Below are 27,922 nucleotides of genomic sequence, written 5' to 3'. Positions count from 1 at the left end.
TATCTCAGTGATATATCCGGCCACCAGATAAACATTCTTTTGATGAGAGCCCTCGACATGTTGGAAAACTGCTGCTTTGACACTAATCTGGAGTACAAGTATGTTTTTTCTACTGTCCCTAAACCAAATCTTTAATGCCTGTACATGCTCTGCCCCCTGACTTGCTTGTTTTATATTTATGCTTCTATCGAAGAACGATATTCTTGCTCATGACTTGAAACCTTTTTTTGGCTTTAAACGGTTAGTTCTAACTAGCATATAACTTGGGTCATCTTGCAGACTGAATTGCTTGCAAATTTGTGTCTCAGCGTTAGTTTTCGAATGATCAACTGAGACAAGTGCCTAAGTGTGGGTAACCCAATTCAGTCTTTGAGCCATGATAAAAGTTACGTTTTGAAATCTACTGCCTTGTCAAGGGACGGAGACGTGGGATCAAGTTAAATCTGGTCACTCTATCATCAGCAAGCGAAGAAAATTTTAAAAATCACAAAGCGTAACAATTGTCAAATGCATATGGCCTATGAATAAATTGTCAGAAAGAAAATGCCAAATGGTAAATCTCTGACAAACCCATTGTCGGCAGTCCAGTTGTTAATACAATCAATTGTGTAGCCAGAACTCTGACCTCAGCACTAATCTTTGCCTAATTGAGGTTGTTGACAAATTGATTTCATTTTTCAGAAATAAGAATGATCAGAGTTTGTTGAAGATTAGATTTTAGAGGTTTACTTTAAAGTGATTTGTCACACCTCCTATGCTTAACCTATGTTTGACCCTGCTCTAGCCTTGGTACAAAGTGAATTGCCTATCTTCCCTGCTTTTTAGGATCTTAAGTGTGTGACAGCCGACAGTGACACAGACTTCCATTTAAAGGGCATAATGACAAATGAACAAACACATTAAGTTATTCACATTAAGAAAAGGATTTTCTTTCTTTCTTTATAAGATAAGTGCTTTTAGTGGAGCTGCGAATGAAGGGGGCTTTCATGGAAGTTGATTGCTTAGGGAGGGTGGGATTGGGGAAAATCATGAACTATAGACAGGAGGCTTTCTAGACTAGGTGGGATTTCATGAATATGAATAATGAGAGAGAGAATTTGGTAAACTGAGTGGAGAAGGGCTGTGCCACCACAACAAACAGATTCCCACATCTTCAAGAGGCAAGCTGAGAAATTAATGAAGAAGTGAAAGAAGTAGAGACTTCCTTTTGCCTTATGCTGTGTATGTATCGTTCAGTGATGGTGAGACTCACATATGGGTACAACAAAACTATGCAGCTGTATTCTTGGAACATTTAAGTTCAATTCTATTATTGGGTTGTCACTTATTGGGTCTTATTGTGTCTTATTTTCTTCACACCCCCTTTTATAAGTTTAGGTGTCCTTCACTAGAAGTAGGGGTGGAAGGGGGAATGCAGAACAAAAGGAAGGGTAAGTGGGGACTAAGAGGGCCATTGAAAACTTCTGCTGGGACTCCAGCTAGAGAACATTGATGTAAATTGAATGGGAAAGTGGTGCTGGACTGGACATTCATTTTTGCTCCAATCTGCAAAGGTCAAGCCTCATACCAATAACCTATTTAATATTAAACATGAACTAGCATTTTCCAGACCATTTCAGTTGTGTCAAAAAAAAGAGTAGTAGCTCTGAAGGCCCCTCGTTAACTTGCTAATGTATTGGTTCCTCTTGGCCCTTTTTAAATACGATGACTCCAATCCGGTATCGGGTTGACTGTGCAGACACAAGCCATCTGTCGATGTCATCTTGTTGAAATACAGTGTCTAAAATATTTAGAGAAACTGGCCAGGGCAAAGAAAGAAGACGTATGCCTAGGAAAAGAGTTCCCAAAGTTTTTATAGCTTTAGCCAAATCGAATCCAGATCCTGATTGGGGAAGGTCCAGAGAGGTTCTGAAGCAATTGTCAAATGCATATTCACACTTTCTTGTTTTATATTTATTTTTCTATCCAAGAGCAATATTCTTGTTCATGACGCAAAACCTTTTTTGGCTTTAAGTGGTTGGTTCTAACTAGCATATAACATAGGGCATCTTGCAAACTGAATTGGTTGCAATTTTGTGTCTCAGCATTTGCTTTCAAATGATCTACTGAGACAAGTGTATTTATTATTGTATTTGCTGTAGTTGTTGAGTGCTTTCTCTGTGTAGAGCACTGTACTAAGCACTTGGGAGAGTACAATATAACAATAAACAGACATCCACAGTCCAAAGGATGCCCAGTTCTGCAAATCCTTTACTCATCAGTGAGATTTTTGTCAAGTAACTAGTCCTTGATACATCGAAGAGCTACCTCAAGTGCTAGAGCTCATCAGGAATAAATTTACCTGGGAATGTGGTTTTCATCAAGAGGTCTCTGTTAAGAGAGCTGAGCATCTTGTCAAATATTTCATAGGATACTGTCATATAATCGCAATGAAACTTAGTGTTGTCTTCCATATCAGAAATGGCTCAAGAGGCAGAGTTCCCCTCTCAAACCCCATTGTTTTTTTTTTTTCAGTCAGAATTCTTGACTTTGTTCTTGTGTAATGTCTAAATAACTACAATGACAGAACAATAGATTTTTTCATATAGAGACAGAGACTTGACCCATGGGATTTGAAGATTGACACAACCAATAGGCGAAATGTATCAGTGTGTGCAAGTGTGGCCGTAAGACTGTTGTCTAATTAGCAATCCCACATCATAGTCTTGGAAAGGTGGACATCTGCTAAATTTGAACATGTGTTCTCCTAACGCGTAGAATGATTTTCATTTTGATCTCTGGGGGTAATGATCGATCACAATTTTGCTGAACCAATCAAATGGCAAGTGTTTCATATGATTTTCATAGCCTCATGTTTTTCACCAGGGTCATTTTTATGACTATATCTCATTTTTATGCCTATAGGCTATTTCTTCATGAAGTCTGAATGTGGCTAGCTAAATAATTTCACAAATTACTATATTTAACATTAAACCAATTTTTTTGTAAATTTGTGTATGCTAGTTAACATCATTAGGTTGAGTCTCATAAATGTTTTAAGTTTTGTGTGTATATATATACACATAGATATAAATGTACAATGAAAAGGTAAAGGAATATATTTGGAGTCGATATGAACCAAGAACTTTCAGATGTTGCTGCAGCTGTGCTGTGAAAGTGTGATTTTTCTTGAAGGGATGAAATACTCAGATATTACATTTTGATTGAACTGAAATTGAAGACACATTATTTCCTGTCAAATTCACGTTAGTGATATCAACAATCCTGCTTTGGGAATGAGTTATGATGTGTTGTTGCATTGTCAGAGCTGCAAAAAATACCCAGTTAACAAATGTAATAAATAATACTAATTTATAAGGACTTTTGAATACTTCAGGGATTTAGAAATCTGGAATTGAAATGAGGCAATTGTTCTTTATACCCTTTACATTTTCTTTGGGGGTTGGGCAGGGTAATCGCACTGCAGTTTAGAATTTGGGTAGGATACAGATTTGTCTGGCTCTGGTGAAGGATGAGCAAACTGGTTCTTGAACCAGGTGAGCTGCTAAAAAAAAAAAAAAGGGTGGCTCCCAGGCAATTCTGGAGAATACATCCTTGGTCGTGCTTTCTCTCAGTTGATGGCTTCTGATTGCTAAGTGCCACAAATTATTTCATTCTTCAGAGATGGTCAAAATAAAAGTTAATTGAGAGACAGCACTGTATTTTTTTTTTCCAAAGATGAAGTACCAAATTTCATCAGCGTTATTAGGCATGCTAGCTCTGGATACCTAGAGAGTTTGTTTTAGTGTCGACAATCTGGTAGTACTTTGCGAGAAACCGTTATTTTCATCCTCTTCTGCCCTGTGATTTTCTCAGAGGATTGCTGGTGGTACCAACTGTAGGATTAGAAAGAAAGACAAAGCTCGCTGCATATTCTTCAAGGCACACATACTTCTAATTCTTCTCTTTCCTGAGCCTAGAAGACTGTGCAGCTAGGTTTCTCTTCTTCTCAAATCCTCTAGAATCTCAAGGGGAAAATATCAAACATTGAAAAATCTGTAAACATGCATTGCTTTTGTTGGTGGGGAATGAGTCAGTTGCTTGTCTTGTACTTCTCAAGTACTTAGTATAGCACATGCACCCAAATAAACACTTGATAAATATGATTTCTGCTACTATGACTACTGTTTTTCATTTTCCTTGTTATTTTCAGCAGGTTTTCCTAGACTTCCCTTTGAGTAATTATTATTATTATTATGGTATTTGTTAAGCACTTACTGTGTGCCAGACACTGTACTAAGCACTGGGTTGGATGCAAGCAAATCAGGTTGGCCACAGTCCCTGTTCCACATGGGGCTCACAGTCTCAATCCCCCTTTTACAGAGGAGGTAACTGAGGCACAGAGAAGTGAAGTGACTTGCCCAAGGTCACACAGCAGACAAGTGGCAGAGCCAGGATTAGAACCCATGACCTCCTGACTCCCAGGCCTGTGCTCCATCCATTATGTAATGCTGCGTCCCTTTTCTCCCACTACATTAATTGCTGCAGTTCAGAAGTCACTGGGTCTGATATGGAGGGATAGCGTATTTCCAGGAGGAGTATTCCAGGAGGGCAGGCTTCACCTCTTTGAGTCCTTTAATCCTTCATTCCTCACTTAATAATAATAATTGTGCTATTTAAGTGTTTACTATGTGCCGAGCACTGTACTAAATGCCAGGGAAAATGCAAGATACTCAGGTCCTATATGGGGCTTAAAGTCTAAGTAGGAAATTGGATATTGAATCCCCATTTTGCAAATGAGGGAGCTGAGGCACAGAGAAGAGAAGTGACGTGTCCAAAGTCACACAGCAGGTAACTGGCGGAGCCGGGATTAGAACCGAGATCCTCTGACTCCCACGACCCATGCTCTTTCCACTAAGCCATGCTGTTTCATCTCTGTATCTTCTCCAGTGTGTGTGATTAGCAGAGTGGTTCCCTTTCAGAAATGGGCATGTGATAGTAGGTTAAGTTGTGTAAACTGAAGGGTTTCATTTGGAATTTCGAAAGTGGTGTGTGCGACATCATGTCTTGGGTGATGGGATGCGCTTTTAAAGCTAATTAAAGCATAACTAGGGATTCCATATTTTAGGGTTTAGAATATCACGCTCTCCCAAAGTGAGCCAGGATCTCTTTGTGTTCTAACATGTGATTTGTACAAAAAAAGAAAAAAACACTCCTGATGATTGGCTTTTGCAGTTCTTAATCAGCTAGCACTCCCTCTTATATGATCTCTTTTTCCTTTACAGTGCAGTTCTCAAGTGAGAGTTGTAACTGTCCCTCATTTTCACCTCTCCGTATTTGATATATTGTTCTCACCTTTCCCCTTACCTGGAATGCTGTGCCCTCTTAAATAGCCGTCTCCTCTAGGAGCTGTTCCCGACTAATCCCCCTGCCATTGCTGGTCAGATACCTCACCATTAATAAATTTATTGGCTTAAAAGTTATTTATCAATCAATCATATTTATTGAGCATTTACTGTATGCAGAGCACTGTACTAAGTGCTTGGGAGAGTACAGTTTAACAGTATAACAGACACATTCCCTGCCCACAATGCGCTTACAGCCTAGGGGGGAGACAGCCATTAATAAGCTTTAATAAGCCATTGAGAAGCAGCGTGGCTTAGTGGAAAGAGCATGGGCTTGGGAGTCAGAGGTCATGGGTTCTAAGCCCGGCTCCTCCACTTGTCAGCTGTGTGATTTTGGGCCTGTCACTTCACTTCTCTGTGCCTCAGTTACCTCATCTGTAAAATGGGGATTAAGACTGTGAGCCCTACATGGGGCAACCTGATTAGCTTGTATCTACCCCAGCGCTTAGAACAGTGCTTGGCACATGGTAAGTGCTTAACAAATACTATTATTATTATTATCATTAATAATAATATAAATAAATACATTATGGATATGTCCATAGGTGCTCTTGGGCTAAGGGTGCGGGTGAATATAGAGAGCAAATCAGGGTGATGCAGAAAGTAGTCAGAGAAAGGAAATAAGGGTTTAGTCAGGGAAGGCCTCTTGGAGGAGATGTGCCTTCAATAAGGCTTTGAAGGAGGGGTAAATACTTGTCTGTTGGATATGAAGAGGGAGGGTGGGCATTCCAGGCCAGAGGCCTCTTAATTATGAGTTATTTTACAGTTTGTCTGCCATCTTCTCACATTAGATTGTATACTTTTTGAGGGAAGCAACCATGTCTTTTACTTCTATATCTGTTCCTCAAATGCCAAAGTAAGGCGCTCAGTAAGTACTGTTTATATCTGATAATGATGACTTTTGTTTTTTATTGAAGCTCCGGCTGTATCTTGGGAGTAGGACTTGTCCTATCCTATATGAGCCACAGCAGCCAAACAGAATCCCGAGTTCATGTCGCTGCAACTCTCCGGAAGCTCTCTTCATATCTGAGTGATAGTGAGTGCCAAAGCAGAACAATTCAAGAGGTAAAGGGGCTTAAGCTCTAATTGTTATTCCCATTACCATCTTTCTCCTTTTCCCTATTTGCTTCTTATTATCTGCTTCTCTTGGGATGGTTTTTGATGGTGTCTGGATGATAAACCAGTTTTTCACGGTAGCTACCTGTGTTCAAAGGGACTTGGGTTTAAATGTGGCATCGGTCAGTCAGTCAGTGGTATTTATTGATTGCCTACTCTTGCAGAACACTTTACGAAACACTTGGGATAGTTACAATAGAGGTAGACCACGTAATGCCTGTTCACGAGCAGTGTACATTCTAATGGGGGAGGGAGACCCACAGTAATTTACAGATGGGAGAAAATCTTGCTTATATAGTGGCGTATGTAAATTGATATGTACAAAGGTACAATGGGAGGTTGTGGGTGCAAGACTGCATTGGGGGAGTAAAAGTGCTGAGATGGTAGGTGGGAGGATATAACCAGAGAAAGGAAATAATACGATTTATGTTATATATGATAAATATATGATACACTCAACTGAAGAAATATTAGTTGGAGAAAGTTTCTGGGAGGAGATGGGATTTCAGAAGGACTTTGAATATGGGGAGAACTGTAATCTGGTGGATTTGAAAGGGGAAGGAGTTTTGGATGACCATCCGAAACTTTTCAGTGGAAAAAAACCTCAATCATTATCACAAGATACATATTTCAGGACTTTTTGCTCCTGGAGAAAGCCTAAATAGAATATTACAGAGTTTTCCTGAGGCAAAACAAAACAAAAAACAGAAAAATGAATTTCCTGTTGAAAATGAGTTCAACCAATTTCAGGCTAGCAGGCTGCTTGTTTTCTGAATGTATCTAGGACTAGAAACTATAGTGAAAATTCTTTTTGTGCTCTCTGAAAGGTTTCCCCCATTGCAAAATCATGCCTGCTGTCAGATTTCCCCTCTACATAACTGTTGTTCTGTGGATGCAATCATTGTGTCTTCAGCACATGCACGTGAGGCTCTTTCTGAAACAGGAGTTTCTAATGCCTCTTGTAGCCCAAGTGGAGCCAAAACTCTTATGCTGTGTTGTGGGAAGACTTGGGGATGACACTGTGACCTGGCCAAATTCTCCTTCTTATTAAAGCTGGTTTTCTTTATCCACATCTGACCATGAGCTATTGATGAATGCATAATAGTCTCTGTGTTTCTCTGAAGCTCCTCCATTTTCAATAATGGGACTCATTAAATCTCTGAATTACTCTGGGACACAAAGAATTGAAATTTTGTTTGGGCATGTGCACTCCATTTTCATTTTTAAAAGAACGGAATATGATTTGATAATTTTTAAAACAAGAGGGGAAAAGTTCCAGTCATCTTTGTATTTAGGAAATGGACTGAAGTTTTTTTAGGAAAATAATTTGATTACTACATAGAACAAGGTTTTTACAATTAAGACCACTATTACTATTGGCAGGCATTAAATAGGTTGTCGATTTAGGTACTTAGATATAAAATTACTTCTTAGGGAATGTCTACATTGCCCTATTTTCTGACTTTTGGCTTTAGAAATTAGTTGAATCTATCACACTGAACCAATGATGACTGCAACTAATTTCCACTCACCTCAAAATTTCCCTGGCTTTTTTTATGATTTTTCATTCGTCGTCATACTTTATTACATTTATCCTTTTGTGCGTGCTGTCCAGGAATTTGCCTACATTACCTTACGTTATGTAACCCTACATCTATTCTACAGTAACAATCAGAGTGCTTTATAGAACCTTTGGTTTTCAAATTCCTTATATTCATGAGCCTAGTCATGAAAATAATCACTGGCCCAAGATCTAAAAGAAATCTGGGCTTGCCTAAAGAAAGTCAGATAGTGGAGCCAATGAGGAATTTAATATACTTTACCTTTGATTTTTTTTAATTTCCTGTTCATTTGTTCTTGTTCTGCTGGAGGGAAAATTTTTTTATGTGTTCACTTGGAAATGGGGAGTTGTAGAAAGAGGTGGGTTTAACAAGAAGGGATGAGGATAAATGGTGACGAGGAAAAATGGTGAAAAGGAAAAAAAAACTTCTTCCTTCCTTCTAATCCTGATTCTGACACTGATTCAGAATCAGTATTAGGGGTATTAACTATAGAAGATTTGTCTTGGTGGCTTCCTTTTCCTTTATCTTATTCTTTTTGTTTTCTTGATTTAATTTCTTCCTTCTTTAAAGCCGAAGGTTCTATGGAGTGATGACTATTGATACACATGGGGCATTTGATCAAATATTTCTTTTAGCCAAGGAACTTCTCATTGTCTTTCACCTCTGGAAAACATTACTCAATTATTTTTACTGGTTTTTTCAATGTCCTTCCTTCAGGTTCTCACATACTCCCTGAGCTGTGTCTGCATTTCAGCTTTCAGCGTAGGCATCATTGAAGCAGCAGAGGCTGAAGATGTGATGAACAAGATTCGGATGCTAACAGAAAAGAATCAGCAGGTCAACATGATCTTCACGTGATAAGTCTCTTTGGGGATCCCACCTTTGTTTATGCTTTACAATCTTTGGGGTGTAGAAATTATAATGGGAGGGATAAGTACTGTTTTCAGGAATGTTCTAGTACCTCAAAATGCAATCCTATCCTTCAGGATTTTGGGGGTCATAAGCTGAAAGTCCTCATCCCTTGGTTTTCATATACACTTCTTACTGCCATAACATGTGTTTTCACTCTTCGTTTTGGCTAGAACACTGTTAGGGAATTAAGGGAGTGTTCATCCGACAAGCTTGTTCATATAAAGTGTAACAATGATGTCAGAAGAAGCAGTTGTATGTGTGTGCACACCGCATTGCACATGGTCAGTACCACACCGTGTGTTGGTTTTAATGTGAGGTTTTGCAAGAACATAACCTCTTCACCACATCCCTCCGTATTAGTATTTGCTAACCTAAAATAGCTTTGGGTCTCCTTTGATATTTCCACCATTCCCACAGATTTTTAAGTGATCAAAAATGTGTTTATGCTAAGAAGACACGTAGAAAATCCATAGGTTCCATTAAGCCCTATAGGAGCTTTAAATGGAAGGAGAAAAGGGGACATTACCAAAAGCAAGGTCCAGAGCGGGTAAAGGAGCAGAGATTAAGATGCTGGGGTAATTCAAATAATTTATTAAGATTATTGAAACTCCCTTAAAACTGGATTTAAACTTAGAATTGGTGTACCATTTATTTCTAAAGTAATTCACTTTAATTGATTTTAACATGGAATTCAATACCATAGTTCTGGGTCTACTTGAGTGCTCAAGAATCCTAGTCAAAACAAAAGCAATATTGTCTTCCCAAGGTATTGCAGGCAATTGTTTCTCTGGATTAAGTTCGCAATCCTTTGTTGTAGCTTGTTTTAGCTCAGCAGTAAAATGTTGCTTTCTTAAATTGGCATGCCCTAGGTAATTAAAATCCTTGTCTGTGTGGTTTCTGTCACAAACCGAAGTTCACATTACAAAATAACTGCAAGTTGCTGGGTTTTTAATAGTGAAGGAAGATGTCGGTGGTAATCCACCCCTGGGCAACATTTTTTTCTTTCTGTCTTTTGGAAACAGAATGCCTTCACTACTGTATTTAAACACTCTTAATCTGTGTCATTTTTCTTCTCTCTCTTTTTTTTTCCTTTTTTAAACAGACACCAGGATTTGCCTTAGCATTAGGAAATCTAGTCCATGGTTTGTCAGTGTGTGGACACGGAAAAGCAGAAGACTTGAGTAACAAACTTCTTCCTCCCTGGATAAAGATTGTTCTTACAGAGGTATGGAAGGCCCCCATAAGCTATTTTTTAACACCTTTATTGTTCTGGGTGTTCTATACCACCATCTCCAACAACCTCAATTTGCTTCCCATCCCTCTGTTGCTCTCACACCTCCCACCTTCAGTTCTTGTCCATTGCAGCAGTTTGCTTTCCCGGCACCGTGTAGCTGAATACGGGTGGTGGAAATCCAGACCCCAGGCTGACTTCTCTCACTACATATTCCAACTCTCGTGCTCTAACTCCACTCTTGTTTTCTGCTTGACAGCTTAAGTATTCTTCCCTCACTGACTCACATGCTCACAATCCCCACCAGCTCTGCCAGATCTTCAGTTCCCTCTTGAAGTCCCCAATCCCTTCAGCCACTTCCCTCCCCAACCCCAGTGACCTTGCCAACTACTTTGCCAACTTGCGAACTAATTCCCTACCAGCGATGGCCTTGCCTCGAGACTGTAAGTTTGTTGTGGGCTGGGAATGCGTCTGTTATATTGCACTCTCCCAAGAGCTTAGTACAGTACTCCGCACAAAGTAAGTGCTCAATAAATAAGATTGACCGACTGATTACTTTGTTGGTAAAATCAAAGCCATCAGGTAAGAACTTCCCAAAATCTCTCCGTAATTCCCTCAACACCTGCTTCCTCATCTTTCTCCTATTTCCCAGCTGTTTCTCAAGAGATCTACCATCATCTCTGCAAATCCACCCCCAATAGTTGCACCTCTGGCCCTATCCCACCTGAAAAAGTCACTTGTTCCTACTCTCCTCCCTTCCCTCACCACTGCTTTCAAGATCTCTCTCTCTCTCTCGATGGCCCCTTCCCTTCAGCCTTCAAACATGCTCGGCTCCTCCATTCTTCAAAAACCTTTTCTCAACCCCCACAGCCTCCTCCAGCTACTATCTCATCTCCCTGCTCACATTACTATCCAAACTCCTAGAGCAGGTCATAAGCACCTTAATTTCCTCTCTACCGACTCACTTCTCGACTCTCTGCAGTTTGGCTTTTGAACCCTTTCGAACCCTTTATATCTAGTCTTTTCCTCCGTAAAATTTGGATAAGACACCTGCTTTCCCTCCCTCTTATATTGTGATCACCATGTGGGACAGGGACTGTGTCTTAGTTTATTTTATGCCCATCCCAATGCTTGGCACATTGTGAATGCTTAATAAATACCTGAGTAACAATAATGATTGTTGTAATTATTATAGCTGGCATTGGTGCTTGTTTGTGTGATCAACTAATATAGAGACCATGTTATATTGTATGTCTGTGTTTGACTTAATAAGTGAGGTTTTAGCAGAAACACTCCCATTTGGCTGTTTTCATTCCTTACAATATTTCTTTTGTTTGTGTTTCAGGGATCTTCCACAATGCAGTGCCTGGCTGCACTGAATGGTCTGGTTTCCTTGGTGGGTTCTGAAGGGGTTCTGTTTCAGGTAAAAGAAATGATGCTATCTGGGGAAAGAAATTGAAATGGATAAAGTGTCCAAAATGAGCCTCCAAATGATGTCCTGCTGGGTAAAAGCGGAGCCCTTTAGTGATGGCCCTTGACTCTGAAATACATTTACAGAGTCTTTTCATGTTTACAGAGCCTAATTTGATAAACTTCAACACTTAGTATGAGGCTCTTTGCCTGAGAGAACGTGACAAGGGATGAAATTTCAAACACGTTTAGAGATGACTCCATTTTGAGCCAGTATTTGTCAGTTTATGATTTTGTAATTGTTCTCGACTCAGACTCTTTCCTAATAAGGATGTATTTTGTGTGTCAGCCATTAGCTAATTAAGCCTAAGGGATGGGAAAGCATTAAGCTGAGCATGATTTGTCTAAATGATGTCACTATGTTCTGAAACATAAAAACATAGCAATAAAGGGTCTTTTACGTTGTTTAGATGATGGCAAGTTACTGTGGATGACTTTATTTTTCCCCTGTCCTGGCTTTTCTTCCTTTGCAGATGAAATCAGATCCTATCCAATCCTCTCAGTTTCAAGGCAAATTAAAAGAAGTCATCAGAACCATCATTCAGGTAAAAATTTGAGTCCTGTCCTTGGCTTGGAAATCTCATTTGTGGGTGAGCATGCTTTCTCCCTCCAGGCTGCACCATTTTCACAAGTATATTGATATTTGCTGATTGTTTGAAAAGTTAGATCTCCTAAGCATTTAAGGGGCATTTTAAGATGGTTTTGTGACCTATAAGACCCTATCTTGAATTTTTTTTTAATGGTATATGTTGCACGCTTTAATACGTGCCAGGCACTGAACTAAGGTAAGGATATAAGCTAATCAGATGGATGCATTCCATGTCCCACATGGTGCTCCCAGTCTTAATCCCTATTTTACAGGTGAGGTAGCTGAGGCACAGAGAAGTTAAGTATATGTTGGTATTTGTTAAGCGCTTACTATGTGCAGAGCACTGTTCTAAGCGCTGGAGTAGACATAGGGGAATCAGGTTGTCCCACATGGGGCTCACAGTCTTAATTCCCATTTTACAGATGAGGTAACTGAGGCCCAGAGAAGTTAAGTGACTTGCCCACAGTCACACAGCTGACAAGTGGCAGAGCTGGGATTCGAACTCATGACCTCTGACTCCAAATCCCGTGCTCTTTCCACTGAGCCATGCTGCTAAGTGACTTGTCCAAGGTCTCATAGCAGATAAGAGGCAGATCCAGGTCCTCTGACTCACATGCTCATGCTCTTCCCACTAGACCACGCTGCTTGCCATACTGGATCCCACCATAGACTTTGTGGGGCTGATGTCCGTTACATTATTTTGTGGATACTTTGCACCATTCATTCATTCAGTAGTATTTATTGAGCGCTTACTATGTGCAGATCACTGTACTAAGCGCTTGGAATAATAATGTTGGTATTTGTTAAGCTCTTACTATGTGCCGAGCACTGTTCTAAGCGCTGGGGTAGATACAGGGTAATCAGGTTCTCCCACGTGAGGCTCACAGTTAATCCCCATTTTCCAAATGAGGTAACTGAGGCACAGAGAAGTTAAGTGACTTGCCCACAGTCACACAGCTGACAAGTGGCAGAGCTGGGATTTGAACTCATGACCTCTGACTCCCAAGCCCGTGCTCTTTCCACTGAGCCATGCTGCTAAGTGACTTGCCCAAGGTCTCATAGCAGATAAGAGGCAGATCCAGGTCCTCTGACTCACATGCTCATGCTCTTCCCACTAGACCACGCTGCTTGCCATACTGGATCCCACCATAGACTTTGTGGGGCTGATGTCCGTTACATTATTTTGTGGATACTTTGCACCATTCATTCATTCAATAGTATTTATTGAGCGCTTACTATGTGCAGATCACTGTACTAAGCGCTTGGAATAATAATGTTGGTATTTGTTAAGCGCTTACTATGTGCCGAGCACTGTTCTAAGCGCTGGGGTAGATACAGGGTAATCAGGTTCTCCCACGTGAGGCTCACAGTTAATCCCCATTTTCCAAATGAGGTAACTGAGGCACAGAGAAGTTAAGTGACTTGCCCACAGTCACACAGCTGACAAGTGGCAGAGCTGGGATTTGAACTCATGACCTCTGACTCCCCAGCCCGTGCTCTTTCCACTGAGCCACGCTGCTTCTCTAATGTACAATTCGGCAACAGATAGAGACAATCCCTGCCCAATGATGGGCTCATAGTCTAATCAGGGGAGACAGACGGCAGAGCAAAACAGAACGAAACAAAAACAAGACATTATCATGATAAATAGAATCAAGGGGATATACACCTCATTAACAAAATAAATAGGGTAGTAAATAATATATACAAATGAGCACAGTGCTGAGGGGAGGGGTAGGCGGGGAGGAGCAGAGGGAAAGGGGGCTCAGCTGAGGGAAGGTGAAGGAGGAAGGGGGAGGAGCAGAGGGTGGAGGGGGAGCAGAGGGAAAAGGGGGTAGCTCAGGCTGGGAAGGCCCCACTTTGGCTTAAATCAAGTGAGATTTCACAAATCTCTTAGATGGGAATAGGAGGGGGGGATAAGAGGGCACAGGAAAGAGAGAGAAAGGACTGGGACATGATCCTAAACAGTCAGTGAGGTGTTGAATGCAGTATTCCTTAAAAAAAAGTGAAAGTCTTCTCAGCCCAAACATTGTGATTTAAGGATTTAAGGGATCAGTTTGGGTGGGGTCAATCTTCAGCTCAGAGATTGCTATTGATGGTAAAACCCACTAGTTTGTAAGCTACGTTCATTCATTCAATTGTGTTTATTGAGTGCTTACTGTGTGCAGAGCACTGTACTAAGTGCTTGGAAAATACAATTCAGCAACAGAGACAATTCCTGCCCCACAACCAGCTCACAGTCTAGAAGGGAGGAGACAGTCAACAAAACAAGTAAACAGGCATCAGTAGCATCAATATAAATAAATAGAATTATAGATTATACACATCATTAATAAAATGAGTAGAAAAATAAATGAAGAGAATAATAAGTAATACTTGTAGGCAGGGATTATGTCTACCAACTCTATTGTATTATAGTCTTCCAAGCGCTTAATTGATGAATTGATTGTATATACCTGAGTGTCACACTGAGGTTCACATTGTTCAGGCACCAGTGCTTCAGAGGGAAATGGTATCATGCCACCTGCAGAGCACGCACTTGAATTGTTTGGGCAATTGTGGTGATAGTTTGCACTGAACCATCCACACTCTTGCCCAGTTCCTCGTGCTCAATAGCACACATTGCAACGTACCTGGTAGAGAGAACAAGTGCAATCTGTGGCCCTGGAAAAGAATATCTCTGATACCCCGACAAGAGGTATTACCACAATACCACCTTCTCCTCACCCATTTCATAAGCCACTGTTGAATATTCAGAGTTATTAAACCCCCTTAGCACTCCGTGGGTATTGGTTTATTTATGCGTTTATTTGGAGTGGATCCATAAGTGGTGAGCCATTGCGATAAGTGATAAGATAGGATTTATCGAGTCTGTCTGTGTGCAGAGTAGAGTTAGTAGACATGGACCCTCCCTTAAAGAAGTTTATAATCCAGCAGGAGGAGACAGACACTAAAATAATTTACAGATTTGGAGGTAAAAGGAAAGAAGGATTTGTGTACATGAGTTAGTGCTTAAGTAGTAAAGAAGCACTAGAGAAGCAGCGTGGCGCAGTGGAAAGAGCACGGGCTTTGGAGTCAGGGCTCATGAGTTCGAATCCCAGCTCTGCCACTTGTCAGCTGTGTGACTGTGGGCAAGTCACTTAACTTCTCTGTGCCTCAGTTCCCTCATCTGTAAAATGGGGATTAAGACTGTGAGCCCCACGTGGGACAACCTGATTCCCCTGTGTTTACCCCAGCGCTTAGAACAGTGCTTTGCACATAGTAAGCGCTTAACAAATACCAACATTATTATTATTAGTAGTAGTAAGCACTGCAGGTTAAACAGAAAATCTGTGCTGAGACACCAGTATTTGGGTACTTTCTAATTAAACAGGAGAGCAGTCTGTCCCTGGGCAAGATCCAGTAATGTAGGAGGCAGCATGGTCTGGTGGAAAGAGCATAGGACTGAGAGTCAGGAGACCTGGGTTCTAGTCCCACCTCTACCACTGGCCTGTTGCGTGACCTTGGGAAAGTTTCTCAACCTCTCTGGGCCTCAATTTCCTCATCTGTAAAATGGGAAGCCCCTTGTGTGACAGGAACGGTGTTCAATCTGATAGCCTTATATTTTCCTCACCACCTCACACTTCTGCTTAATAAATGTCATTTAAAATATATACATATATATATGCACATATATAAAATCCACTTATAAAATATACATGCATATACTTTATAAGTGGATTTTTCCCAGAAGAGAATTTAGATCTTGTCTGTTTTTTTGAACTGCTTTTTTTTGCCTTTACAGCTTACCAATTTATCTGCAGTGATTGGTGTTCAGTCAAATGCAGTCTGGCTTCTAGGACACCTTCACCTATCCAGCCTGTCTGCAAATCAGAGCAGAGCATCTGGTAAGATTAGTGTTACTGCAGTTCTGATAATACTACTACTAATAGTATTAGTAATAATAGTATGTGTCAAGCACCGTTCTAAGCTCCAGGGTAGGTACAAGTTTATCTGAGCTATTGCTTCTTAAAGTACCAGCATTTGTTACCATGCATTCATTCATTCATTCAGTCATATTTATTGAACACCTACTATGTGCAAAGCACTCTAAGCTCTTGGGAGAGTACAATATAACAACAGACACATTCCTGCCCACAGCGAGCTCATAGTCTAGAGGGGGAGACGGGCATTAATATAAATAAATAAATAGATAAATTACAGATATATATGTTGTGGGAATGGGTGGGGGGGGGGAGGCGGTGAATGAAGGAGCAAGTAAGAGCAGTGTAGAAGGGAGTGGGAGAAGAGGAAAGGCGGGCTTAGGGAAGGCTTCTTGGAGGAGATGTACCTTAAATAAGATTTTGAAGTGGGGGAGAGCAATTATCTGTCTGATATGAGGAGGGAGTGTGTTCCAGGCCAGAGATAGGATGAGAGCGGGAGGTCAACAACGAGATAGACAAGATTGAGGTACAGTGAGAATTTTTGCAATTCAAAAAACAACTTGGATTATTTTTGTTTAATTTTTGCTGCCATTAGCCCTTAGGGCAAGTTTCAAAGGATATATCTAACTGGGTCATAAACTAACTGTTCCTTCAGTGCTGGCTTTTTGTCCTATTAACCCAAGCTCTGTTCTGGACAAGGTGCCAATTTGGGTTAGAACTCTGTGGTATAAGGAAGAAAATATCACCATTCTGTGATAAGAACCATCTCTCCCTTCCAGTCATTCTCAGTGGCTCCATAACTACTGAAAAGCAAGGTATGGCATCCTGTCCCGAATAGCAAACTTCAAACAACTCAGAAAGAGAACATAGGTAGAAAATAACTCCAGTAATTCTCTCCAAAAGAGTTGTTTGTAGTGGATTCACTGCAGCCAAAACCATAGAATAAAATAATTTTGAGTGATCAGGAAGGTGAGGATTAGGGGACTTCAGATCAATAAGGTCAGGTGGCTACTTTCATTATTGTGGTATTTGTATGCAGTAACTATGTGTCAAAACCCTATCCTAAACACTGGGGATTATTTTTAAGCACTGGGGTAGGTACAGCATAATCAGGTTGGATGTAGTCTTTGTCCCACAAGTGGCTCACAGTCTAAGGTGAAGATGAGGTTAAGATGATCATCTGCACCTTGTGAAATGAATTACTCATGTTCTTCCCAGTTGTTGTTTCCATGGTTCTTGTCCTATGAGTTAATATGCCTTCAAATGGCCAGTGGGCAGGCAGACCCAGGAAAGAAGCCAAATTGGGAAAAAAGCACTTTTCTCTCCCCCTAAAATGGCCTAAGGTTGACAGGGTAGAGAAGTTTGCCTAGCCACAAAATTGCACTCCTTTTTGTGGTATGTATTTCTCTCTTTCTGTCAATCAGTCCCACAACTTCTTTCATGTTAGATTCTCTAACAAAGCCTCAGTGATTATTTTAACAGTCACTTAACGTAATCCAATAGATTCTGCCAGAGAGCATTTTGCTGGGATTAATGGAATAAACATCTCAGTTTTATCTCATGGGTGATATGGCAGCCGGATATCATTATCTTCATTAGTCCCTCCAAGTCCACTGACTAATTTGATCATGTTCATTTCTGCAGTTCCTGCTGACTTTAGCTACTTGTCTGAAAACAGTTTTATCAGAGCGGCCATTGACTTTCTCATTGACGGAGGAAAGAAAGGTAAGAATGTGCAAACTCTTTGGATTCTATCTCTGTCTTCAAGCTTTTGTAAATAGGCACATTCAAACCATTCCTTTGCAGCACAAAACAACCCAAAAAAGAGAGGAAAATATCTCCTCTTATTCTAAACTCTAGACTGGTCTGGAACAAAGCCTGGTTCACTCAAAGGTCAAAGGCCATGACAAAAAAAATGGGTCATATCTCTTGCTCAACAATATGTCTTAACTTGGCTTGAACTAGTCTTAATTGAGCAAGCCCCCCTCTCTTTTATTTCTCAGGAACTTTATGCTGGATTCATTCAAATACTCTCTACCAAGTGGACAGTAACTAGAGGAGTGCAGGTTGTTTACGAGGGCCTGTTCTGAGGGTGATTTTTCTCCTTTTTCGGCCACCTATTCTAAAATGCAGCTTCTCCCGCATCAAAACCATTAGTACCTATATGTCCACTTTATAACTATTTGGTGTATTTAATTTAGGTTGCCAGTGTTTGTATGATTGTCCTCTTGCCTGTTTGACCTTCTAGATCTTTTCTGAATTTCTAAAGTCCATTTTAAATTTCAAGCTCCCATGGAGCTTGCCTAATAATTCACTCTTTTCTTAAGCCAGAATCGACTCCTTTCAGTTTGGGCCCTTACTGACTAAATATGCAATAAATGTCTCGGAACCTTCATCAGAATTTTGATTTGGTTCAGGAGTCCCCAATTTGGGGGTGATGTGAAGTTGCCAAGCAGCTGCAACCAGTGAGTCGCTTGCTGTGTTCTGTGTCCACTGAAGCTCTGAGGACCTATCAGAGACTGTTTCAATATCTGTTACCGATTTGTACATTCCAAGCGCTTAGTACAGTGCTCTGCACATAGTAAGTGCTCAATAAATACTATTGAATGAATGGTCTAAAGAGAACCGGGGCCTCTCTCACAGCAGACTGGTCTTAGTCTGTGAGAAAGAAATTCATTTTCTTTTACATGTAATTGGAGCAAACACTTTGTCTACCAAAACTACCCTGACAGCAAGCATTGATCAGTGATACAACTAGCAGGAGTCCTAATTTGTAGATCAGTTGACATTCTGAAAAAAAAAACTTCATCAATGTTGGGAGCGCTACGAAGGGTAGTGGTCTTTTATAATCAGCAGTGCTGACAGTAAACCAGAATGGGTCGGGGCTTGGCTCTGGTCAAAAAAGAAAGTCCCAGAAAGGCCAGTCTGCTATGAAAATTATTTTGCTGCCATGGTCCTTTTGGCTAGCAAGAGGCGATACACCTGCCCATTCCTGCCCCCCCAAACTTTGGGGACAATCCAGGCTCTTCCCCTAGATTGAAGTGATCCCGGGCCAGTTGCCCTCTCCCCAAACTCCCCTAATCCCCCACCTAAAGGCCCTCATGTCTCTCCCCAAAGCAATGGCCTCCCATTAGAATTTTTTTTCAGCCTTGATAATCCATGAGATGCTGGTGTTTATTCAATTTTAAAATGGTATTGCTATCATTAACTTCATTTCTTAATATAGGTTTAAAAACTTCCAACTCTTTTGGCAAAGATGTTGTAATTTTCTGAAATAAGAACCTGAGGTCTTTTGAAATTAATAGCAAGAGTAAAGGTGGAAAAATATGTCTTTGGTGTTTAAAGAAAATAAGTTGTTGTTTTAGTGTTGAACCTGTGCTGTTGGTATGAAAACTTTCATTTCCCCAGTGGTCGGAATCTCGACATTTTTGCTGCCCAAATCCCCATATTGACAGAGAAGACTTTGCCACAAATTCATTTTGAATTTTTTTCTAATATAGACAGCTTTGTTTGTCAGTACTCAAAACCCAAGTAAATAGGGAGTTTTTTGTACTGTAAACCTGCTCATTGTTGCAATTAGAATTGTTTTCATGCCTTTTTAAACTACATATTATATAACAAACGTGATATTTAGTTAATGCTGTGTTTCTCATGTGCAGTTCCTATGAAATCCTCTTTAAAACAGTTGACACAAAATATCAAATTCCATGTTAATCAGGTCTTTGCATTTGTGGAGACTAAGAGCTGCTGCCTTGTAAGGCCTGTTGACTGGATTCAGTCAAAAATCTATTCAGCCTTCCACATTACTAATGATGACCCTAGAGTGGGGGCCGTGGGAGGCTGACCTCTCCATCACAGGATTTGGCCTGCCCATTTAAAAAAACAAAACCGAACTCTGTTCTGCAGAGCTAAATGGTAGGGCCAATGGCGAGGTGTGCATGTAAAGAAGTTTTCCTCCCATGCCCAGCTCATTTGCATTTTTAAAACCCCCTTCTGCAGTGACCTTCTCTCCAAATGCCTAGAGTCAAAGTAAGGGTTTGCTGATAGGGAGGATGGCAGTTTTGGTGATCTGTCTTGAAAACACTTCTCCATTTTAAAAATATATAAATCATTCTTTTTTTATGGTATTTGTTAAGCACTTATTATGTGCCAGACACTACTGTACTAAACTCTGGGGTAGATACAAGGTAATCAGGTTGGACACAGTCCATGTTTCACATGGGGCCCACAGTCTTAATCCCCATTATGCAGATGAGGTAACTGAGGCACAGGGAAATTCAGCGACTTGCCCAAGGTCACACAGCAGACAAGTGGCAGAGCTGGGATTAGAACCCACATCCTTCTGACTCCCAGGCCCGTGTTCTGTCCACTGGGCTCTACTGCTTCTCTTCCATTGATTCTTAGCCAGGTATCAATCTGTAGTATTTACTGTGCACTTACTATGTGAACAGCACTGTGCTAAGTGCTTGGGAGAGTACAATAGAATTAGTAGCCAAGATTCTGAAATCTTGGAATCATATCTTTGGTGTATCAGAATGATCAAAAAAGACCTAAAGGTCTTGTTCCAGCGTGGGATTACTTCTGACAGGACACTCCCAGCCCCTCTTCTTGCTTTCTTTGTATTGCATTTATATTTATTTCTTATATTGTACTCTTCCAAGTGCTTAATACAATGCTCAATAAATACGATTAATTCTTTAACATACAAAAACAGACATGCGCATCAGACCATGGACACCTCCGTTCAGTTCATAGAATCATGGGGCTTTGCGAGGTCATTTAGCCCATTTCTTTCTCCACCCCCTGACCCCTTTAGTCAGGGCAGTATTTAAATCAGTTCAGGCAAATGAGCGTGGGAGTTTTCAGCTCTTCAATTTGACTTTCCGGTTCCTTAATTGTTCTGCCTACCATAATCGTACCTACTTTTTCCAGGTGGATTGGGAGCAAGGATTCAAGGTGGTCAAGATGCCTAATTCAGCAAAGTGATGTTTTAGGTTAGCTTTAAAAGGAATACATGACGAAAACAGATCAGTTAGGCATGATTTGGCGACAAAGATGCAAATTCCCTCCTTTTTCCAGATCACTAACAAGGTGTAAAAATGTCAAGAACTTCTCAATCCTAACATTTGTCAAATGCATATAAGGTGCAAAACCCCACGTGGATACGGGTGCCAACAGGGTTTGGCCTACGAGCATTTTATCATCTAAAGCAGAGGCCAGACCTACAAAGAGTCATAGTAGTAATGGTGTTTATTGAGCACCCATTGGCTGCCCAGGAAAATGTGGGCGAGAGTGAATTAGCGAAACACACAGACACACACACATTCAGCTGGCAACATTATTCCCTTCAAGCAGAAGTCAAGTTTGCCAGACCAGCCCCTGTTCCCACTTGGGGTGGAAGGCGGGAAGTGATCCCAAAGCCATACCTCAAATGCCGACTCCAAGAGTACATCCAAGTTCCTCTCACAGGCCTCCAGTCCCCTACCCCCAGCTGTAATTGAGCTACTCAAAGTGCAGAACCCCTTTTCAGTAGTCAGGCACTGCAGCCAACAGCGGTCGGCTAGATATAGCAGACTACATGACATAGCCTGCCTCATTCCAAGGGCTCAATCTTGGGATGTTGTGGGTTGGGAGAAGCAGGCAAGTGCCCCGAGTGGCAGCAATGTTACTAGGGTCAGAAGGAAGGCGATTGCCTTCTGAAGCGGTGCCGACTAGAGTCGCACGTCTCTGGGTGGTGGCTGAGATTTCCCTTTACCCCGGGGCCTGAGGCTGCAGCCCCCAAAACCTGTACATTAGTCCATTCTGGTTTGTGGACCCTGGCCTACATGCTGCTTGGATCCCAGCTTGTGTCACGGAGGCCTTCACTCCCGTAGTGTTGGGTGGTAGGATGTAGGTTTTCCCCCAGATGCTTTTGAGAACCAAACCCAAACCCAAAGAAATTGCGACTCTGACAGCGAATAATTAAAAGGAAAGGGGGCATGTCTGCACCTAGGCCTGAAATTATAACTGAAATGGTGAGTCCTAACACATTTTCTACATTATCATGACCTGGACATTTGGAACTCTCCTTTCCAATTGTCAATTTCATTCTAAAGCAGTTACAGGGAGTGAATGCATAGATAGGTAGGCAACCACGGGAGGTTCTTGAGGAGTGGAGAAAGATATTCTGAACGCTTTTGAAGGAAAATGATCTGGGAAGCAGAGTGAAGTATGGACTGGAGTGGAGAGAGACAGGCGGCTGGGAGGTCAGTGAGGAGGCTGATACAGTAATTGAGGCTGGCTAAGATAAGGACATCAATATCTGATAAGGATAAGAACATCTTATCCTTGGATGTCCTACCAGCCTACCAAGCTCTATATGTCCAAAACTAAGCTCTCCATCTTCCCTTCCAAATCCTCACCTTCACGGAACTTTCCCCTCACCTTTGGCATCATCATCAGTCTCCTCTTCTCTCTAGTCTCCCAGCTTGTATCCCAAAGTGCCACATCAGCACTTCCCAACATGGATACTCACACCACCACCTTAAGCTCTTTGCATATTTTTGCACTCTGTTACTTTAACCTACCTATAATTTACTTTAGTGTGTCTCCTCCACTAGAATGTAAGATCCTTAAGGCCAGGAATATCTCTACTAATCCCATTTTATTCTCCCTAGCCCTTAGTGCTCTGCACTCAATAGGGGCTCCCTAAATTCTGTTGATTAGCTGGACACAGCTGACAGCATATGCCACAACATCTGTTGATGATATACTTGAGCTGCATTTGATTTTTCTCAAGTTTGGCAAGTTAGTTGCCACATTGGTGCTGAGCCGAAGAGGGTTTCACTGTTGGGACAATAGCATGGGTTAGTTGAGGGTGGGAAGCTGGTGAGAAAAGTTCTACTGGCTCAACTCTATATTACCATGTTTCCATGGTCTAGAGGCTCAGTCCTCAGAATCTGCATAACCTGTCCTAGAGATTTAAATTAGAGCTGGGAAAATCAATAGTTTAAACAGTTTCTTGTGAGAAATGAGTGTTTCTGTATGAAGATTGTCTCATGAATTCTTGGTTGTATTTCTGTATTGGCTCACTGAGCTGAAATGGAAGTTACTTCATTCTGTGCATAGATATGTGCTATACCATATGCCTTTGTTCAGCCATCTCATTCTTCTTTCATGATTCACAGGCCTAAAGGCCCTCTAAAATGGAAATGTGAATAGGGTTTTTTCTTCTTTCAAAATTAAATACACACACCTACAGTTTGCAGCCAAAGTTTGGAAAGGACCATCTGCTTTACATGTTAAAAAAAAAAAAAGTGATTCATTTTGAGAATTTAATTGTTTTGCCCAAGTGCCTTCTTTTTACAGTAGCAATTACTTAGCTCTATTATGTCATTTCCTGCACTCCCCAATGAGTCTGCTTAAAATAGATGGGTAATAAAGTTCAACCAACAGAGTATATATGCCTGGTGGATGTGATCAGGCTTGCATTTTGAAAAGCAAAAACATTTTACCCACCAAGTCCGGAATCTACAATAGTTGTGATATAGGAGTGGAGGGTCATATTAGGAAGGGCAACTTCACTCAATCATGTTTATTCATTTTTCAAAGCTAATGTAAGCATCCCTATGCCAATTTGACTACTTATGTCCTTTTCTTTTTGTTGTTAGTACTCATTATTCTACAGTGATGATTTATTATTTGCTGTGTTGCAGGTCCTGAATCTGTCCCCGCTTCCTGTGTGAAAACAGTGATGAAACCCATAGTAACCGTTGGAAAAAGCTACCAGTATCCTCCAGTGAACTGGGCTTCGCTTCTCTCCCCTCTTTTGAGGCTGAATTTTGGTAAAGTCCACTGTCCTTAGGCTTTAGCTCTGGGTTGCATTTAGTTGAAGCATGTAGGCTGGGTCCCAGCAGGAACAGGGGTAGTGCTGCCTGCTTGAATAGGGGTGGCATTGTTGTCTTTGTGTAAGAATCTGTGTTAAGGGTCCCAAAAGAGGCACCCAGTGGGAACTGACCCATATTCTTTCAGATGAGTCTTTTCATTCCAGCTTTCTCTGCCATGAGCATTTAAAGAAGTAAATGGAATTGATGACCAGAGGCTATGTCTGCTGTGGGCTCCCATGACCCAGATGAAGCGCCTTATCAATTTGGGACACCCTGCACATGGCGTTAGTGGTTCTTCTAGGTCCTTCTGTGGTTCAAAGATATGGGTGCAAGACTGATGTAATATAATTACAGGATTTAGGAGCACTCATTATCAAGTGGCCCTGGTCCCCTCCAGGCCCATGCTGATTTGGATATGTAACTCAAATGCCCATGTTATCTGAGCCCAGTGAGAATAACTGGCAAAAACCCTGGCCCTCAGCCATGTTCAATGAAGCTTTCATGTGGATGGTGAGCCAAAACCATTACCTTCCAGATTGAGAGTAAATTAGAGGATCCCCTGTGTGACATTTATGTTGTCTTCTCCTTTAGGTGAAGAGGTACAGCTCCTGTGCATCCAGCTTATGGTGACCCAGGCCCAGTCATCCCAGAATGCCGCCATGCTGTTGGGGATGTGGGTCATACCACCTCTCGTTTACAGCCTGAGTGTACGTAGTAAATCCAAAGGGTTGGGATTCTAGAGGATTCTAGTGGCTTTGAGGGGAGACAGATGGAACCTACAGTCAAGATTTCCACCATATCTCTGATGCCAAATTGAATGGAATCTATTTTGTTCCAGAAATATCTGGGAACATCTTCTTCATCCTAACTTAGCCCTGGAACCAATGATCAGTGATTGTGTTTGAGGATACTTTTTCCATTTCCACCCTCATGTCCCCTGAGTTGACAGATGATAGCCAAGTCTTTCTGAAAATGTATTTGGATAATCTGACATGCTCTCAAGCAAACTGGGAAATAGAAGTGCTTCATGTCCTCTAACCACAGGCTTTCTTAATTGACAGTGATCAGATCTAGCATGCTTAACTTCTAAGGAGTGGCTCTGTATCACCTGGTGGGCATTCATTTCACAGTTGAGCTGAGAAATTTAATCTGTTTTTGGTTTTTTGTTTGTTTTTTGTTTTTTAATGGTATTTGTTAAGCATTTAGTATGTTTTAGTCACTGTACTGAATGGTGGGGTAGATACAAGATAATCAGGTTGAACACAGTCCACGTCCCACATAGGGCTCACAGTCTTAATCCCAATTTACAGATGAGGTAATTGAGGCAAAGAGAAGTTGAGTGACTTGTTCAACCTCACACAACAGACAAATGGTGGAGCCAGAATTAGAACCCAGGTCCTTCTGATTCCACTAGGCCACACTCCTTCTTGCCAGCTGTGTCTGTAAAGTAGACATTGAAGTGGAAGGTTGACAATTATACACTTGCCAAATTTTTTGGATTCAGTAGCTATTCTAGGTCATTTAGGTCTCCGAATAAGTTTTTTTAACTTGAATTATCTAGTTGGATGGCCAGATGAGCCAGATAATTGTCAAGTTTCCTTTTCACTTTGTCCGAGTAAACCTGGTCTGAGGCTGTGGTCCATATGCAAATTATGCACTTCACTTGGTCCTCAAAATACACTTTGACAGGAATTCTCAAGATATTTCAGGTGGATGGGATTTTTGGAGGTTAATGCTTAGTTTTGGATCATTAGCAAGCATCAACCCAACTTAGATGTACAGGAAGAGAATAGAGCAACTTTCAGTTCTATTTTTAATTTATTTCACCAAAAGTTTTCAAATTGGAAGGGTAATATTCATTAAGCCCCTTCTATGTGCAGAGCACTGTACTAAGCACTTGGCCAAGTCCAGTAGAATTTGTAAGCTAGATTCCTGCCCTCAAGGAGCTTAAGTCTATCCAGGGAGACAGGCCCTAAAATAAATTACAATTAGGAGGAAGAAGGAAAAGGGGAGGCTGTGAGTTCTTAAAGTGATTAGGTGGTGCAGAAGAGCTGAAGTGGCATTCAGGGTGATATAAACCAGGGAGATTAGAGATTAATTGGGAAAGGCCTCCCAGGTACAATAACATTTCAGTTACAATTAACTGTTAAACTAATATCAATTAACTCAAAGAAATTTGTATTCTCTAGCTAATGGCATTGATTTTTAATTATCAAATAATCTGAGCCCAGCTAATTCGACTTTTGATTTTGGGGAGAGGGGTGCCCCTTGTGTTTCAAATAAAGGTTTTACTGAAATTAATCTCCCTCTAGAGCCTTTTTCTTTATAGTAAATGCTGTATGGGAAAGAGCTCTTTGCATTCTGCAAGGCAAACTGTGGATTCTTTAACTAAGAGTTTTTTTGGCTGGGGGCCAGGGGGAGGTTTCCCTCCAAAACATTATTAGAACTGAATGACATTCAGCTGATATGGCACCACATAAGATGCCTGAACTGTCTCTAAAACGTGGTACCAGCTGCCTCCATACTTAGTTATGTCACTGAATGACTGAACCATGAAGGTGGGGAAAATAAACCCAAAGAGGGTTGCTTATCAGAAGTTTAAGCTGAGGTAGAGAAAGCAACAATCCAGAAAAATTGTTAGCTGAACCCAGGGTGGGGTATCAGTGGGGGATAATATATTTTGTGGGTCTTGAATTCTCAGGTCTCCGCTATTCCTGATGAAATTTTGAGTGTCCCTTTTGCTCTCAGGTGAAATCCAGAAAATACCTTTTTGGTTCTTTGTCACTGTGGATGAAATATGTCTCAGTGGAGCAGCTGCAGGTTTTCACCAAAGTGTTTATTGTGCAACATTTTGAAGCCAAGAACCGTGACCAAAATCCTGAGCTGTGCCAGGAGAGCTTAGAAGGACTTAGCCAGGCAATGAAGATTCCCAACCCAGCACAGCACCTCTGGAATCCTCTGTGCCAGGCTGCTGAGAAAATATTTGACATTTTGCCAAATAAGATTCAGGTAAGAAAGAAAAATGCTGCCATTCATTTCTGGTTTGTGCTTCAGAGGTATTCTGTTTTATAATCACAGACCACACCTGGCTTCCCAGCAAAAAGCCCAGTAATTGGTACTGAGGATGTGTGTCTCACTCAACAGTAGTGTACTTACTGGATATGGGTGTGGCACCGGTGCCAACTTTTCATTTTCCAATCCGTCACCAGAACCTGCTGGTCTCACCTTCACAACATCGCCAAGATCCGCCCTTTCCTCTCCATCCAAACCGCTACCTTGTTGGTACAATCGCTCATCATATCCCGTCTAGATGACTGCATTAGCTTCCTTTCTAATCTCCCATCCTCCTGTCTCGCCCTGCTTCAGTCTATATTTAACTCTGCTGCCTGGATTATCTTTCTACAAAAACTCTATGGGCATGTCACTCCCCTCCTCAAAAATCTCCAGTGGTTGCCTATCAACCTTCCCATGAAGCAAAAACTCCTCACTATTGGCTTCAAAGCTCTCCATCCCCTTGCCCCCTCCTACCTCACCTCCCTTCTCTCCTTCTACAGTCCAGCCCGCACGCTCCGCTCCTCTGCCGCTAACGTTCTCACTGTGCCTCGTTCTCTCCTGCCCCGCCGTCGACTCCTGGCCCACGTCATACCTCTGGCCTGGAATGCCCTTCCTCCTCACATCTGCCAAACTAGCTCTCTTCCCCTCTTCAAAGCCCTACTGAACGCTCACCTCCTCCAGGAGGCCTTCCCGCACTGAGCCCCCCTTTTCCTCTGCTCCTCCCTCCCCTCCCCATTGCCTCTACCCCCTCCTTCTGCTCTACCCCCTTCCCTGCCCCACAGCACTTGTGTATATTTGTACATATTTATTACTCTA

The 27,922-nt window shown here is 41.4% G+C and overlaps 1 protein-coding gene across 3 annotated transcripts in view; it reads left to right on the top strand.

The window, feature by feature from the left end:
- Positions 1–27,922, top strand: part of FOCAD (focadhesin) — a 194,538-nt gene that overhangs the window by 155,122 nt on the left and 11,494 nt on the right. For all 3 annotated transcript variants that reach the window (XM_029052840.2, XM_029052841.2, XM_029052842.2), the window contains 11 exons: positions 9–98; positions 6,302–6,449; positions 8,780–8,899; positions 10,077–10,199; positions 11,551–11,628; positions 12,149–12,220; positions 16,049–16,151; positions 17,832–17,912; positions 23,882–24,010; positions 24,644–24,759; positions 26,801–27,061. In XM_029052840.2, the coding sequence (XP_028908673.1) occupies positions 9–98; positions 6,302–6,449; positions 8,780–8,899; positions 10,077–10,199; positions 11,551–11,628; positions 12,149–12,220; positions 16,049–16,151; positions 17,832–17,912; positions 23,882–24,010; positions 24,644–24,759; positions 26,801–27,061 (1,321 nt within the window). The remainder of the gene's footprint in view (positions 1–8; positions 99–6,301; positions 6,450–8,779; positions 8,900–10,076; positions 10,200–11,550; positions 11,629–12,148; positions 12,221–16,048; positions 16,152–17,831; positions 17,913–23,881; positions 24,011–24,643; positions 24,760–26,800; positions 27,062–27,922) is intronic.

This window comes from Ornithorhynchus anatinus, chromosome X2 (genome assembly GCF_004115215.2).
Source record: "Ornithorhynchus anatinus isolate Pmale09 chromosome X2, mOrnAna1.pri.v4, whole genome shotgun sequence".
In the NCBI taxonomy this organism is placed as follows: domain Eukaryota; kingdom Metazoa; phylum Chordata; class Mammalia; order Monotremata; family Ornithorhynchidae; genus Ornithorhynchus; species Ornithorhynchus anatinus.
The sequence above is the reverse complement of the archived record's forward strand: the minus strand, read 5'-3'. Positions and strand labels throughout refer to the sequence as shown.